Genomic DNA, 19379 nt, shown 5'->3' with positions numbered 1-19379 from the left:
ACACACTAACTTTTCGGATAACATAATACTCCTGATAACATTTAAACAATTCCCTGCGCCTCACATAAGCGACTTTCACAGGTTTATAAAAAAACTTATTGTCAATTTGTCGAACTAATGACGGTCTGTAAACATTCGTGGGTTCCTGTACCGAAACTTGTCATCTAAACTCCCGTTACTTTTAACTATTATAGCTATTAGCTAAATCCTTACTGAGGGGTGGAAATTGTGCCAACTCATTCTCGGCGATAGTTAAACAGACGGATGAGGTTTCAGCCATTGTGTATCTAGTTAGTTCTTGCTTTCAGCGCGCGTTATATAATAAAAAAGGTCAGGAAAAATCTGTGTAATTTAAAGATTTGGGATTTGTCGAAAAGTCATTAATCAGATTATTGAAAAACAATGTTTCGAGTTCAAATATTTGTACACAATAACTGGGTACAAAATACTATGAATTTGAATGGTAGTACAAAATTGAAAAATGGTTTATATTACACATCGTATTCTAAAAGAACTTTTGTCGTAAGTCTTATAAACAAATAAAAGTTCTACAACATTTTGAGTGTGTTCAAATACTTGTTCACAAATCTGGATTATCTTGTTCATAAATTTGGATACACTCAAAATGTTGGAAATAAATTAACTGGTCAAATTATAAGTCAAAATAATAAAAATGAATATGATATTTTCTGGGGTTTCTCATGTATGTGATGATCTATAATCCAGGATTCGGACCTCACATACTAATATAAGAGTTTCTGCTCAATAAAAAGCTTTTTTTTCATCTCACCATAGATGTCTCTAGTGAAGCTCTAGTGATTAAGAACAAGGTTACTAAATTGTTTCATATATATACATATAGAACTTCCAAGAATTTGAGTAGTGTCAATAATGGGTACAATTGGTGAATGTTACACGTGTGTAAAGTGATCACTTAAACAAGCCTATGACGGTCGTCAGCCCCGTAAATGCCCAGACTTCCATATTGTTCTTCATCTTTTTGAGATGTCAAAAAATAATATGAAAAGTTCTACGCTTTATGTAGAAATGTATGGACATGATAAAAGGTATAATTATTTTTGAGCTCTCTGTTGCGCGCTTTGGCTCGAATCTCTGTTTTATAAGTCGAAGGACGTGTCACAATAGATTTATAAGAAACAGTTTTATTTAGTACAACTTGAATTTAAATGGAAAGATAAAGTGACGAATTTTGTTCATTATTTGATTCGTCACAAAGTGACGAATCAATTAATGAACAAAATATTTATTATTTATTGATTCGGCATTAACTTTGTGGAATGACATGATTATTTTATTAAAATTAAACACTTGAATATACCACTTTAATGACTTTTATTTATATATACGACTAGTTTCGAAAACTTACGGATATTTTCATCTTTTAGTACAAATTAAAATAAAAAAAAAATTGTATCAGAAGGTGAAAACACCTGTAAGTTTTCGAAACTAGTCGTATATATAAATAAAATTCATTGAAATGGCATATTCAAGTGTTTAATTTTAATGAAAAAAAAACGTTAGTCAAAGTCCCATTTTTAATATTTTTCCCATAAAATCAAACCCAACCTAAACAGAGTTATCCCCTTCCTTGCTCTTACTCCTCCTTAAAACACCATTACCCCCACCCCTACCCTTTTGAAACCCAACAACTTGTACACTGTTTCTTTTTATATATATATTTAGTAATAAATGTAACCCTGAAGAGGGCAACAGGTTGTTGCCGAAACTAGTTGGTTAATAAAAATGTGAGTGGATCAGAACACAAAGTATTTTTATTTCTAGAAATAATTATCAATATGATCCACAAAGTTAATGCTTTCAATATTCAAAACAAAAAAAAATAGTTATTTAGGAAAAAAAAGCGTTGCGAATAAAAATGTTTCTCGTCTATAGGCCCAATTAGCATACCGTGAAATCGTGAGTTCAAATAGTTCGAGAGTTCAAATAGTTGAAATCTTTACCGAAAGTTTCAAAGCAACCTCCCCGGGCAGTTCGACTCAAACTCTGTAGACCTCGAGAGCGTAAGCCCGAGTTATGGAACAACCTACCAAGTAAAGCATCGATTTTCTCTCGAGCGAATGTAATAACCTCCCTTCCGGCCGTGTAAATCTCACTTACTATATGTTCTGGATTTGCCAGTCGATGCATAGTCAGATTTGATCAACACTGGGTACATGCGAGCACTTTGTGCGGAATCCCCAACTTTCGACTGAGTAAGGGTTGAGTTCGGATACTTGCTGCCATATTGTTTAATGTTTCAACCCAGCCTAGCTGGAAGGCAAAGCCGTACATCATATCACATAATTTGCATGCATAATTATATTTTAAAACTATTATAGTAAATGTTATAATATACAAGGTGGCGCAAAAGTCATCACTCTATCGATAATATCATTTTCTCGACTTATTTAAGACATCAAATTAACAAAATCCAAAATAAGATCTAAAATATTTCATTTATAAAAAAATATACAGCCAATGAATATCGAGTGACAACTTTTGTGCCACCTTGTATACACAACTGTCATTCAATATTTTCTCTTCCATTGGTTCGTCTTCCCCCTTATCACCTTACCTGATCCTACTCTTTTTGCTTTCTTGTATTCATAAAAATACAATTTTGTAATTATTTAATCATTCATGCTGCAACTTATTTTATTTGTGTTTCAAAATTATATAGAGGGCTTATTATAAACAGCTGTATAAGATACACTTCATTTTTTCTATTTTTAGATGGTTGGAAGATATTACAACCATCTAAAATAGAAAAGTGATAGTGCAGATAGTTTCTTGCAGTAATTCGTTATTGCACATTGTATTATTGAATTATAACTACTGTCATACTAGGGAAATACGTCTGAGGAAAAAATATATTGATATTTCAGAATAAATTAAAAAAGGTATTCATTAGCACACATACATATTTGTAAGAAAACCGTAATTTATATTTATGTTAACATACATATACATATGGTATATTATGTGTTATTTAAAAGTTAATAAATCGTTGAGCCTCGCTGTCTGGCGCTATACACATGGTTCAAGACAAAGTTGGACAGAACTAAGAAATCTAAGGTTGCTGAGAGATCACGGTCCTCATATACGAGGAATACTTCCAGGAACCTATTCTATCTAAGTACCTAAATTGATTTAAAAAAAAAACTACTTTATTAGGTGTGCCACTATCGAAGATATATCTAGATTCATATCCTAAGTAATAGAATAAGTAATAAAACTTCCTTGGTCAGTAGTTTTATTGAGGAAATAGAGGACGAGTGTCACAAAAACTTTCAATTTAACTATAAAATTCTAGTTTTGATAACTCAATCTTATCAAAAGTTTTTCAGTTATAAAAAATATTTTACCATAAAATCCGTCGTAAAAAAACTCATGAGAAATGGGTAATAAAATGAGATACATAACACGAAAGTATTAGTTGAAATTCAAAACCGGGCAGTTTTTTTTAAATATTTTTATTGAACAGGATGAGGATTTGTTATATACGATTACGTGATAAATTAAATTTTGTGATTGTGATGAAATAATTTTGTACTTTATATTATTTTTTATCATTTTGGTTAGGTAATTTAATACTCTCCTAATTATTTCTTATTCTATATCTATAACTATTACTTATTAAAACTGTCGCAAGAAATTGTAGTTTTTACCAAATAAAACAAAATTAAAAATGAATTAATTATTAAATTATTATTAAATTGAAAATGGATAGATTTTACCACAAAGTTACTGCCAAATCAATTAATGAAAAGAATAATGAACGATAAGTAGACTTGTGATTTATAATATAATCAATTATAATTTAAATGATTATAATAATACGATTATAATGGATGTTTTTTTTAAAAATCTTCAATTATTTCCAAAAATGATTTTTCGGAGTGGAATGAAGACTGTTCGTTTATTTTTGAAACGTCACAAAATATTTAAAATATTTGGGATTATAATAGAATTTGTTTAATAATTGGGGATTTCATGAATAAAATAAGTAAACATCCATTTCCAAGGCGAATTAGGCGATCCGAAATATATGTTTCAATTTGTCGGTGTCAAAACGTAATGTATTTTAGTTTTTACGTGACCTATTTTATGGCAAGTAAGATTAAAGCAAATCCCAATTTATTCGTTTCCTCCGAAAGAATATAAATTGAGGGTTAAATAGCGTAATAAATTAGTGTCAATCAGAAAAGATTGTTAACCCTCGCCGGCTGACAAAGCTACGGAAAAAACATATTTTTCATTCGGAAGAATGATGTCAATCTAATCTGGACTGGTCATCTCGTAGATTGAGACTCAGTCGGAGATCCGTCTCACATCCGCCCTAGACGGAAAGAGGATTTAAGAACGGATACCTCGTAAGTAGATAATAAATAAATATTCAGATGGGGATTGCATTTATTATTTGCCTTGCTTATTATGTACAAGGTTTATTTATCATTAAGTTGATTTTGGTTTCATCTAACTAAATAAAGATATATTTTTTAAATCTAGTGTGGGCCAATCAGGAACTTGTCAGCATTTGCTCACTGCTGGGTGAAAACCGCGCAAAACTCCCCAGGAGAAGGCGGATTGCTGATTGTCATTACAGACCTTCCGTTCCACTAGTAATAAATTAATATTAATATTTCTGGGCAAAAACACTCGTAAAATAAGTGATATTTCACTGTCACGTTTATTTAATATCACTTTGGACTGGTACAAGAATCCAAACACCATTTATGATCCTCAAAAAAAATCACTTAAACATAGTAAAAATGCTTTTGTTGAATATAAGCCTTCTACGTTATATGCAACGCGAATAACATCTGTGAGTCCATGTGAAAATTAAAACTAATGACAAAAATTTTACGTGATAAAAAAAAACTTAAATTGATTTTAACAAATTATGAACGATAAATTATGATAAGATTCTGGATTTTCATTATTGATGCAGTCATTTTGTGGTAATGTGTATGTATTTTTAATTTAAGTAAATACTACTAACGTACCACATGCATATCATATGTACGTGGATGCGAAATGCATCAAAACACGTGTAAATAGATTAAAAAAATAATGGTATTTACGAAGTAAAACAAGAAAAACAGGATTTAATCCATTCAAATTATTCTGTTAAATTAAACACGCCTTAAGATGTATTCTTAAGGAATAGTTTAATTTTGTTCACTTACGAGGTAGGATCTCGACTCTCAATATACATATTGCAAAGCAAATTTTATAGGTAGACGTAAGATAAGGGAACAAAATAAAAATAAATGTTACGCGCCTCATTTCCGCAGTAAAATACAATGTTCGTATAAACTGTACTTTCTAGGACAAGGAGAACCTCCTTGATGTATTAATCAAATTTGTAACATACTAAAAAAACAAAATATAACAGTAATTAGATTTATTAATTGCCAAAATCGGAGTGGCCATTTTATAAAACATATCGCTTACTCCTTTCAACTACACTTGATTTTTCAGGAGATCGTTTTTAAAGTTTACAAATATAACAAAACGTATTAAAAATAAATATCAAGCCACTTATTAAACTTTTTACTGTAAAAATGATCTTTTTAGGTAAAACCTGAATGTTTTTTCTCCATTTGAAAAATATTCAGGATATTTAAAAAAAAACAAAACCTACCTTTTCTTCAAAATTCAAAAACAACACTTACTGCCCTGTAGAGAGGTAAATATTGAGTTTAAAATATGCCGCTTTTGCTGGGATATAGTATATTTTCTGGGCATTCCGAAAACATGCACAACTGAAAATTGTCGATTTTTGATATTTGACGTTGTTGAAAGGATTAAGCGATATGTTACTTGTCACAGGAAGCAGTGGGTCAGCAAACCAGCGGAATCATATAACTTTTAAATTCTAACAGACGCAGTCGTGCATTCAAATAATTTCAAAATAACAACGGTATGTATAAGTGAAAAGTTCACTGAAATTTTGATCAGTTACTTTGTTTTCCAACAAGCACGTACAATAAAATTACAGACCCCAATTATGAAAGAGCAAATTGGTAAAGAAATGTGGGAAATTCACTTGAGTCAGACCATATAGAAAAGAATTGAAAGAGTCGAATAAGTCTTTTGGAAGAAGAAAACATAGATGTCAGGGCATTAACAAGAGATACGAACTGTAAGTGGTATTACACAAAGTGAACGTCAAATATGAGTGTTATATACTGAACAGTATAAATAATGCTTTCGAAATACAAATGTATTCACATTTGTGTCCATAATTGAACGACTCTTTTTGTATGTTGCGGATGTACAATATAATATACATGGAACTATTTACATGCAAGCTACACCATCTCTGTAAATAAGTAAAGTAAATAGCAAAAAGTTTTTGATATTCTTTGAAAATTAAAATTAATATTTACGTACAAATTCCATAAATTCAAAATGTTAGAAAATAATCATTCTTGATATGAAAAAAATATAATTGTTAGGAACCTTTGATGCCAGTTTCACAGTCGAGCGTCTTTCTGGATATTTCGCGTGGGTAGAATTGCAGTTAGTTTAATGCCAAAACGTGGCCTCTTCACAAAGAAAACAGCGCAAGAGAACTGCTCAACTGCAGTTATAATATTATTCCGGAAAACCATACCAACTGTTCAAAAGTCTCGACTTAGAGGATGTATTATACTAGTATGTCTCTTACATTTGCAGGAACAACGTTACAATTTTTTATATGGACTAATGTGAAGAAAACTACATCTTTACATTCAAGGGCACGGAAATTTATGTATTTTTTTAACATGAACTCTTTACTGACGCTTGATAAATTTAGAATTCTTTTCATCTTCTGACTATTACACTCATCCCGTAGTATATAGGGCACTACAGTGGGTGATCATAATTTTAAATTGATCGTTAATTATATCTGAAAGCAAGTCATCCAATTTAGCTACTAATCTAGGGTAATATGACATATCATATTCAAACATCTTATAAGTTAAAAAATGATGCGGAATGTATCAAAACACGTGTCGCAATATATTTTAAGAAACAGTGGTATTTACTAAGAAAAACTTAAATTACAAATGCATAGATTTTACCACAAAGTGACATCCGAATCATTTATTAAAATGAATATAAATAAACATAATACTTAATTTATATTTTGCTTTACTATTATTTTAAACAAATGCATTTCCATGACCAATCATTTATTCTAAAATGGTACAGCAACATGTCTATAATCATGACCCATAATCATATGGATATACAGGATTAAACGCATTTTCCGAGAAACTACGAGTTTTGAATTGTGACATTGTTCTCACAAATGAGCGAAATGTAAAGTTTTCGAGTACATTTACCCAAAATGTAAAACCATACTATAAAGTGAATAAAGCTCCTCCTCTGTAGTAGCTGTGTTCTGCTCTCGGCTACATATGTTGCTAGTAACTGAGTATCACATAGGACATATGTATAAATAATACATGTGGTAATGTATATAGATAGGTACAACTTACGTAGTTCAGTCCATGCCCAAATAATCGTCACCGGAAATATAAACTTTGCATTAGACGCAAATAAAACTTGTTATAAAACTTTATAAAATAAAACTTGAACTTCGTTTTTAACCACTTTTATTTTTGTTGCCTTCTTCAATCGGTTTCAATAGGAACCTTATCATCTTCAGTGATATATATGTCGAGATCAGTTGAAGAAAAGTACAATAATTTAACGTTAAAAACAAAGTTTGACTTTAATTTTATAAAATTTTATAAAACGTACTACAAAGTTTTTTGCAAAAAACATACTAGAAAAAAATATCTAAAGACGTTTTATTATTAAAAAGGCGTAATATCCTCATTTATATACTGCATTAAATTGATTTTATGGGTAATAATGTACAAAAATTTTGGTTATAATTTTCTCAGAGTACAACTATTATGTTTTTAAAGATAGGCCACTTTTATATAAGATATTTTCTTTTTCATGTAAACATGACTATTTTCTTAAATTTATCTAAATCTTTTGAATTTTTAAAACCATTTTTACACCCTAATGGCGTATAGATCACCGCATCAGATTGATGCATTATTTACTCGATCATTCATTATAAAAATACAAGGTAATCTGTGTCCTATGCCCTAGATTCTTGGATCTAGGAGTAGAATATATGTGACTGGATACAGTTGACAAAAGTAAAAGAGTTATGGATGATTAAAACAGCTTAAAAATAAACAATATAATTAAAATATAACTAAGATTTAAGGCATGATTTCAAATAATTACATGTTTAAATAGATTTTGTATGAGAATTTAAATAATAATAAAATTCACGTGGAAAGAATACAAAAGTTGTTATTTTATTCTATAATGGCAAATATGCTTATAAAATGCTGGCAGTATGATAATTTGCAAACAAATAGTTAGGTAATAAGATGTATGATGTAAGGTATGATGTATGCATGAACAATGAGCTAGCAATGAATGTAAATTATATAATTAAAATATTATTTTGTTTCAAAATCACTCTTAATATTTTATTATAACTTAATTATAATGTCAACCGTTTAAAGCTAACCGAAAAGCTAGTCTTTAAAAATAAGCTGTCGAAACCGGTAAACTTTGTATACTTAAGTTATAAAAAAGTATTTATAGTGATTTAAAAACAAAACCATATTTTAATTATAAAATGAACTGCCAAAAAAGTTATTGCTACACACACACACACACACACACACACACACATATATATATATATATATATATATATATATATATATATATATATATATATATATATATATATATATATATATATATATATATATATATATATATATATATATATATATATATATATATATATATATATATATATATATATATATATATATATATATATATATATATATATATATATATATATATATATATATATATATATATATATATATATATATATATATATATATATATATATATATATATATATATATATATATATATATATATATATATATATATATATATATATATATATATATATATATATATATATATATATATATATATATATATATATATATATATATATATATATATATATATATATATATATATATATATGTATATATATATACATATATATACATATCAACATGTTTTTCAAATAGTTAAATGATAAATAGATAAATACATGAACTAAATTTGAGTGATGAATAGCGTAATTTTATTATTATTGATGGGATGAGCATGGAGTGTATTTAGCCACATGCTGCGCTACCCCCGAGGAGCTCTATGGGGGCCGGTTGGTACTCGCATCGTGACCTGAGTGTGTTCACTTTATTTTATTTATTATGCTGATGTTTCAGACTGAAATAAAATCCTAAAAAATAATAAAATAAAATGTGTGTTATGTATATTAAAACCATTGTAAACTTTATGGTACGGTAATATACCATTATAATATAACACTCTGTTAATCATTCATCGTTCACTTTGCGTAATACCACTTTAATAAACACTAATTTGTGAATACCGGTTTCAGAATAATCATTCCATCATCAGGTCATTAAAATAAAATTATAATTAGATCGTTATCATTTTATTTCAATGACCTTATGATGGAATGATTATTCCGATATTGGTATTATACAATTTGAACGATGAATGATAAGGAAAATATTAAATAAAATGCTATCCGAATATTTCCAGAAAGTTATTCACTTTTATGATATTATTAATAACAGATATCATATTTATGATATTATAAATTTGACGAATATGAATAATATTTCAGTGGTTTATAGTGAGATCCTTGAATTAGATTATTATATCATTTTATACTTTTTTTAAACGTTTTTAATGCCTTTCTTAAAAATGACACTGAATTATTCAATATTACAATAATTTTCATTCAAATTGACCTTAATAGAGCACTGATGCAAATGTTTTGCGTAAAACTATGCGCAGTAAAACTTTTCTTTTCAGTTTCAGTAAACTTAAAAATAATGTATTAAATGAGTGTCTTAAACATTTAATACACCTCCGTGGCGCAATGGTTGGTGTGTTTAGCTACCGTGCTGGATGTCCCGAGTTCGATTCCCAAGGGAGTTGAAAATAAATATAAGTGATACTAAACTTTTTTCTTGAATGTTTTTCGCAATTACTTTGTGGCACATTTTATAAACTTTATAAAATTAAACAACTTTGTTTTAATCACTTTTTTATTATTATAAGTACACTTTAACCTACCGGATTCGACAAGAACCTTGTCATGTTTATTAAATTCTAAAACATTAAAAACATTATGAAGGGAATATAACAAATTATGAGTATTTTAATGTTTTCGAATTTAATAAACACTGATGATGACAAGGTTCTTGTCGAAACCGGTAGGTTAAAGTGTGCTAATAATAAAAAAAGTGGTTAAAACAAAGTTGTTTAATTTTATAAAGTTTTTATTAAGCTCTAATATTTTTCTTATATTACCCTAGAATATAAGATAAATATAAGAATTTAAAACTAATATTATGGTCTCTGAAGCGCAGGAGTAACGATCAAGATGATCAAGACGTCAATATGATGCAGTGGCCTATGTATCATTGGGTTATAAAGGAAGAAGAAACTTTTAATATTGACTGAAAATTTTAGTCAGAAATAAAACACCATTAAAAATTTTAATAAAGAAAAACGTTAATAACTTGATCTTAAAAAAAACGTCGTTTTTTATAGAAAGAATAATGTTGTATTGAAATAAATATCAAAACCTTTATTAAAGCGACCGTAATGATAGGGGAAATGAAACGGATAATTGACGAATGTAACATGAACTCGAATAAAAATATTCAAGATTTACCGAAATCTGAAACACAAAAGCGTAATAATTTATTCGGGGTTTTTTCATATCTAGATTTTCTGCAGCAATAAACAAAGCATCGGGGGTAAGCCCCGCCCCCGAGGTTCGGTCCCGAGACACGAAAACGGGACAAGAATTTATGCACGGGATTACGGAATCAACTCCGCTATAATAAGAATTTTAATCTAAGTTATGAATCAGCCGAAATGAAAACAAAACATCGAGAAGAAAACGCTGTGAAATTTTTCATTAAAACATTTATTAGTAAGCTTCATATAAACACGGCCGTAAACCAAAACATCAACACGGGTTACTCTGTAACTTTACTAAGTAAGATAAACCCTTGTTTACATGGTAAGGAAGAGCACTCAGCCTCTCTACAGGATTTCAAAAGATTACTTTATAATGTATACTATGTTTAAAGAAAAAAAGCATTTTATAGTTGTGTTATTTTATTTTATTAATAATTGACTCTTGAATCAATCAATAATATTTTTTTTTATCATTTTATTTATTTAAACTTACTGTACAGATAAAGTGCACTGGTGGGTTTATTGCAAAGAAGCAATATCTTCTTTCTTTTTTAAACTTAAAAAAAATATAATATATATACTAATTATACCTTTTAAAAAAAATATATTATACATTTTAATGTAATCTATACGGTAACACGCCTCCATTTGAAAAATTAAAATTCACAATAAAAAAAATACTTTACAACAAAAAAGAAGCAATATCTTCTTTCTTTTTTAAACATTAAAAAATACCTTTTTTATTAAAAAATAAATTATAAAGTAATGCGGTAACACGCCTCCAATTGAAAAATTAAAATTTTCAGTAAAAAAATACCTTACAACAAAAAATCAGCCAGACTTATTGCTGAGAAGCAATATCTTCCAAATAATAAAAATTATACAACAATGACTATGTTTAGAACTTTTTTACCTTTAAAATACAATACATTATCTTTATGGTAAAAAGTCTACTTGAAAATTTAAAATTTACAATTTAAAAGAAAAAAAACTTTACAACGAAAAGTCTATACTTCAAAAAATATATTATGCTGGTTCTCCTCCTTATATCCTACCCTCTTTAATTTAAAATCATCATTTTCTCTATTAAATTCCCGGCGCTCAGGACCCATGTGTCCATGCCCAAAAGTAAACACAACCGCCGTCATAAAACATAACGAGATTTCCAATAATAATTTACGTATATACCTCCCTGTTCCCTGTACAAAATTACATGCTTTGTGTCTGATATATTTGCAATTTTACTGGTCATTAAAAAAATCACGTCACTTAATGCATTGCTAGACCTCCATTACATGTTTCAACAATGACTATTGTATTATTTATTGATTCGGCATTAACTTTGTGGAATTACATGTTTGATTATTTAAAAAAAATTAAACAGTTGTAATAAACCACACAATGAGTTTTATTTTATTATAACACGACTAGTTTCAAAAACAGGTTTTCAGGTGAAAATTACAAAAAAAAACTATTGTAGTGATATTGATTAGGCACTATTTTAAAAGCAAAAAAAAGGATTAGATTTGTTTCGAATATCGGATAACTTATAACAAATCAACATATTTATAACAAATCAATCCGATATTTAGTAATAGCGGATTGATTTGTTTCAAATATCGGATAACATTTCTTTTGTTTTAAACCCTTATCGGAAACCTAGTGGTGCATAGAGTACTGCATTACCTCAACACAGAATTGCATTGATCGTTTTTTGCTTGAATGTAGTCTAGAATGATATTATATGAATTTGAAGTGAAAATCGTTTATTGCTTGAATGTAGTCCAGTATGCTATTATATGAATATGAAATGAAAAATCACTCATAATTATTTTGACTCCCATGCTAATCGATCCAGGTATTTCCAGTACGGTAGCCAAACGGTCTAACCACACTACAGGGGTGGACAATTCCTAGGTATACAGCATTAGTAATAGAATGAAGAATAACTAGGGAGACAGGGGTAAAAAAAATCCTGTTTATTCTACCCCACTAACATAAAAATGTACAACATTTTTACGGTATTCTTTACCTTTGAGTATTTTTTAAGGGCTAATGAAAATTTATATTAAGAGACAAATGTTGGAAGGAATGAAGAGAGGTATTATTAACTTTCAGGGAGAGTTTTGTGTACAGGGTGAATTGTATTAGTTGGCTGCAATATTTTTCTTGAAATTCTATTTCAATGAAACGAGGATGGCGTAGAAATAAGAATATTTAATTGGTAAGGAGTTTAATGGGAGAATGAGAGGCTCCAAGGAAGGTATGATATAATCGACGGTTAGAACTAACTAACTAACCTCCACGCCGCTTCCTCGCAGGGGTAGGCAGAGAGAATAGAACACCGATTATTTCGAATCCTGGCCCGACCGCTTTAAAATATTTGACATACCTGATCACATCAAGTTTTCATTGGTCTTCTTCTGCTCCTTTTTCCAATTACATTCACCTTATCAATATGTTTTGCCGTTCTTTCCTCACTCATTCGTTCCACATGTCCAAATCATCTCGAAAATTCTTATTTATATTTCATCGATAGTGCTTATTTCAGCCTTGTATTAATTATTTATAAAATAAAGTTAGTAAAAAAGTCTGTCCATTTGTAGCTTTATTTTTCGCCACACGTTAGTTGCATTTCTAGGATAGCCAGGAAGAAAAAGCTAGGTACATTTCTAACAAAAAAAGACAGAAAGAGGATTTGATACAACCTGTATATCCGAGCATTATGTATGCATATACATATAAACGAAAACGTAACGACAAAAATATTATTACCATGAAAAAGTTAACGTTTTAAAGAGCGCCCTGCGGTGACAAGCCTTAAACATACAACAGGGGAAGCTTTGCTACGGGAATAAAACATATTTATATCACAATTCAAAATCTTACTACCTGCGGGTCGTGATATGTTAGGGGAGGGGGGGGGGGGGCTGAACCCGTGACGTCACGGGTGACCACACTTCGTAATCTGCCTTTAAACCCCTTCAGCGAGCAGTCGCGTGAGATATGACGACCTCGCCACGGTTGCGGGATGAACAGCGCGAATTACAGCTGAGTCGCTCATTACGGCTGATATATGGGACGCGTTTATTAGCCACACCTGTATATATTAGGTCGCCCCAAAAGTTTGAGGCTTATTTTCAATTTTTATTTTCCTTAACCTCTTTGAAGGATGAAAGTACACCTAAAATCAAATCCTTCGTTGGCAGCTTTTAATATTTTTTTTACTTAACCCTTTCCGGTCCATTTATATTTTTTAAATAATTCCATCAGGTACACAATAGATTTACAGCATTACAGGGTAAAACAATACATCCAAGTTTTTTTTTTAATAACACTTGTGTTGAAAATGTATTTTGAATGTATCATTGAATTCTCGTCCCAGTATACCGCACACTAAATACGAGTAAGAAAAAAATATGTTTGCTTGTATTTTAACACTAAACTGATGAAGAAAAAAATGTCGAATGACATTCGACATAGGACTCACCGGAATAAAGTCGATGTCGAATGACATTCGACATAGGACTGGAGAGGGTTAATACATGTACTTTTTTTCAACACAGTTTGATAATTCGAAGGAAGATCTTGTGGGCTATTAGACGAGGATAAAGAGGAAAGAAGAATTATATTGAATATATTATAGATCTCTCGACAGAGATGGAGAAACGAATGAGAAAGGGGATTATAAAAGTCTGAATATTTACAGGGTTTATGACCTAGCGAGTGTTTTTGCCTAGAATTTACACTCATGAATTACATGAAATTATAGTAACTTTAAACATAAAGAGTAAATCCACTCGCGAGTAGGCATGGGCTATGAAACTTAAAAAGTTGAAGCCTGAGTAGGGTCATGATAAACGGTGTTGCATAAGCCGTGGCTAGATTTCACAGTCACTTGGACGTTAGGTAAATAAAAAAAAGGGTTTATGACCTATGTAACTTAAGTAACCATCACTTTATAAGTACACTTGTGTAACGTTCACCATTCCATCCCAACTTATCGTCTTTGTAGACTTATGGGGTCAGCTCTTCTAGTCCTCAAGTTGTAGGTCCTTGTATCATACATATACATAGTCACCTAGGCCACGCCTTCGAATCATGTTACCTTTCTGTAGGATTCATGAATTTTCGTAAACATTTAAACCATTCCTAAATAAATCCTATTAAGATAAACTACATAACCTAAATAACATAAAACAAATCCGTGTGAAAATTCTACGTTGTATTCTCCCATAAAGGTTTTTTGTTGTTGATAGATACTAATCACTCATTTCACTCTCATAAATTAAAATTATTACACATTGTTCCATATAAAGGCCAAATTATGAATTATCTTGAAAATTAAGAAATCCAAAAAAACCTAATCTAATAATAATTTATTAAATAATACATTGTTTCAAAATTCTTCCTTTGTTTTCAAACTCCGCCCCTTGACTAACCCCCTCCCCCTAACTTTCCCCTCTCCTTATTTAAAAAACAATTTTATATTTTATATTTAAGTTACTAAACAGACCTGAATGATGGAAGTTTAACTTCTGAAACACGTAGTCTTTAATAAATCTCAAGTGGTAAAAAACAAGTGTTTTCATTAATCATTGTAACATGTCTTACCACAAAGTTAATGCCGAAACAATAAATAAAAAGGTTTTCACCTATTTGTACTTGAAATATTATTAAAATACTACTTGAAATGCCCTCATTTAAGAATTGAAAATTAAACACTTGTTATACGCCATTAATTGAGTTTTATTTTACAAGACTAGTTTCGAAAACTACAGATATTTCATATTATTTTTTGACATATCATCAAAGCTAAAAAATAATATGTAAGTCTGGGCATTTACTGGGCTGACGACCGTCATAGGCTGGTTCAATTGATCACTTTACACACATGTAACATTCACCAATTCTACCCATTATTGACAACTAAACTACTCAAATTCTTGGAAGTACTATTTGTATGAACCAATTCAGAAACATTGTTATTGAATCACTAGAACTTCACTAGAGACATCTATTGAGGAGATGAAAATAAACTTTTTACTGAGCAGAAACTCTTATATCAGTATGCGAGGTCCGAATCCTGGATTATAATCACATACATGAGAAACGCCAGAAAATATAATTTTCATTTTTATTATTTAAGCTTGTAATTTAACAAATATCTGGACACACTCAAAATGTTGTAAACAGATATTTCCATTGATAGGCGATGACAAAAACTAACGAGCAAAAAATGAATTAATTTATTTTTAAATTAATTTATTTGACAGTACTTTTTGGAAGACCTAAAAATATGATTACGAGATATTTTATGAGAAAGCGCTTAGAATAACGTGAGTGATGTCGGCAGTGCCAGCGGCGAGCGTCGGTACTCTACCTACCACACCTACCGCCAGTCGCCGCTGAATACGCAACCAGCTCTTCAAAACATAATTCTCTTTTATGGATCAAATTTGACACCAAAAAGAGTTCTCTTGTTTCACAAATGCTACCATTATGTAAACAAGGTTTTTGGTTACTAAAAGGAATACACGAGTCCTCTTTATTACACGTATAGCTGAATGAAACTAATGAAATAAATAAATAAATAAATAAATAAACTGTCCGCCTCCGTAGTGTAATGGTTAGCGGCAAGACGAACCTACTTTATTTTAAGATATTTATTTTAACTTAAGTCAAAAATATATTTTATTATTCTAATCCTCGTTTTCAAACAGTGGTGCATAGGGTATTTTAATGCAGTGCTATCTTGATTTTTAATTGCTTGAAGACAAGGGGGTTACTCCTGCTCTAGGGGGACTAGTTCAAGGTGATTTTTTTCAAATATTATTTTATAATTATAAAATGGAGAATTACAAAGTTAGTGCTTCAAAATTAAATTATATAATAAATTAATTGTATGTGAAAATGTATCTTAGTGAAAATATTGATCGCTTTAACATATTTTTTTAAATTATTTATTTATCTAACTAACTAACTATCACTCCGTTTCACCGCAGGGGTAGACAGAGAGAAAAGAACGCCAAAATAATCTGTTTTCTAAACAATGTTCGTCCCTTGTACATTGATACTTATACATACCCTCCCATTATTACGACTCCTGACCTGACCACCAAGAATTAAGCATACTTAATCATGACAAGTTTTCCTCAGTCTTCCTCTACTTCTATTACCAGTCACTTTCGCCTCATAAAACAAATCACATGCTATAACCATCTCAAAAAAGCTTAGTTTTGTCGATAATGCTTATCTCAGCCTTCCATTCTTTCCTCATATCACCATTCGAATATCTGTCATGCAACGATCTGCCACACATACGTCTGAAATAAGTATTATCGAAAATAATGCATGAATAAAACAATATTAATATGTAAGCATTGTCGAAAACAACACGTTTTCGACAATGCTTACGTATTATTTCCTTATTTCTATTAAAAGATGTATCCATTCAAAGATCCATCACACATCATTCTGTAAAACATTTGTGTGAAACAAATTTCAACTGCATTCAGTCTACTTTCATCCTTATTTTGCAAACGTTTCTCTTCCATACATATGCATTGTTAACTGTTAACATATGTAAACATTAACCTTTTGTAATAAACAAAGATTAATATTTCTGTTTTTATTATTTACAAAATACTTCAATTTAATAGAATAAAATAACAACTTTGTAGTGTTTTCCAAATGAATTTTATTTGACTAGCAACCGGATTTCGTCAAAACCGACATCATCAGACTGATGCATTAAAGTAAGCTTAAGCGGTTCATTATAAGATATAGGTATCAAATTCTGAAATTTCTTGATTGTTTTTCGCAGATACTTTGTGGCATATTTTATAAACTCTATAAAATTTTTTAAAAAACTTTGTTTTAACCACTTTTGTTATTATAAACACACTTTAACCTACCGGTTTTGACAAAAACCTTGTCATTATCAGGGTTTATAAAATTCTAAAACGTTAAAATACTCATAACTAATTACATTCCCTTACCATGTGAATGTAATTATTTATGAGTATTTTAATGTTTTTAATGTTTAAGAATTTAACAAACCCTGATGACGACAAGGTTCTTGTCGAAACCGGTAGGTTAAAGTGTGCTTATAATAAAAAGTGGTTAATGCAAAGTTTTTTAATTTTATAAAATATAAATTCTGAAATTCTCAGAAACTCTGCCTCAAGAGTCCGCGACACTAACCGCGGGACCACAACCCGACACTTATGAGTATCAGAGAGTGTGTGAAGTAAGAAAGTAGATAAGACGGACTTACCACCATCAGGTTCCACATCTTGGCGGCCTCGGCGACAGTGGTGCACACGGTACTGCAGCCGGCCAGTAGCAGCAGCTTCTGCGGAGGGTTGTACAGGAGGTTGTACATCACGCTCGCCCCCAGACCTGGTTCACACTGAAAACAGCAAAAAAGTTACTCAATATTAACTTGCGAATAAATTGTTAGTCGATAGTTTGAGTAAGTCCGAATTTCAGATTTGAACCTGCAATTAAATTGTTTGTCGAAATTTTAAGTATATCCTAATCTGAAATTTGAACATGCGAAAAAATTATTAGTCGATATTTTGAGTATATCCCAAATCTGAGCTTTGGACTTACGAATAAATTGTTTGTGGATATTTTGAGTTTATCCTAATCTGGGCTTTGAACTAACGAATAAATTGTTTGCCAATATGTTGAGTTTATCCAAATCTGGGCTTTGAACTTACAAATAAATTGTTTGTCGATATTTTGAGTTTATCCAAATCTAAGCTTTGAACTAACGAATAAATTGTTTGTCGATATGTTGAGTTTATCCAAATCGGAGCTTTGAACTTGCGAATAAATTGTTTATCGATATTTTGAGTATATCTCGATCATTGCACACATAAACTGAATGTAATTCTGGAAGGGACATTATTCAGATTGATTATAGACGTTACTGATAAGTTTGTGGGACGTTAGCGTTTAAATGTGACAATTAGGCACTTTGTTATATAACTTATTAAAATGTTTTCGGATCTGTACAGCAGAAACTCTTCGTATGCTCACATTTTAATGTTAATGTGAATCTTTTGAAATAAGACAACATGTTTATTTTAAAAAATGAGTAGAATGATGAACGTTACACAATGCATAAAGTGATTACTTAGACAGACAATATCAGGGATCCAATTCCAGAATCCAACATATTCGCACTCATTTTTGTATAATGAAAACGATTAAACTCCATTGAGACATATAATATATCTAGATATATGGCCCTTAGGGGTAAAACTTTCTCTTTGGGTGTAATCAAATAACTTCAAGAATATATTGTTATAAATACTCTTTTTACGCTTGTCCTTACTGGAATGCTATTAAGCTCCCATATAAAGATATATGGAGAGGGTGGATCTCTGCACGTCCATCCTTACTTTACTGTTCATTTGGACTACTCTTCAAACTTGCTTTTTGATTCCGTAGGCTTTTGCCATGATAAGACTTCCTAGGAA

At 30.1% G+C, this 19379-nt stretch overlaps 1 protein-coding gene across 1 annotated transcript in view; it reads right to left on the bottom strand.

Annotated features, from left to right (window-relative positions):
* Positions 1-19379, bottom strand: part of GABA-B-R1 (gamma-aminobutyric acid type B receptor subunit 1) — a 216228-nt gene that overhangs the window by 52005 nt on the left and 144844 nt on the right. The window contains exon 3 of the mRNA XM_088271038.1: positions 18167-18301. Coding sequence (XP_088127164.1) covers positions 18167-18301 — 135 coding nt within the window. The remainder of the gene's footprint in view (positions 1-18166; positions 18302-19379) is intronic.

The sequence above is a fragment of the Brachycentrus maculatus genome, unplaced genomic scaffold (assembly GCF_059751285.1).
Source record: "Brachycentrus maculatus isolate JH-2025_06_01 unplaced genomic scaffold, ASM5975128v1 h1tg000418l, whole genome shotgun sequence".
NCBI lineage: Eukaryota > Metazoa > Arthropoda > Insecta > Trichoptera > Brachycentridae > Brachycentrus > Brachycentrus maculatus.
This window is presented reverse-complemented; position numbering and strand designations above follow the sequence as displayed.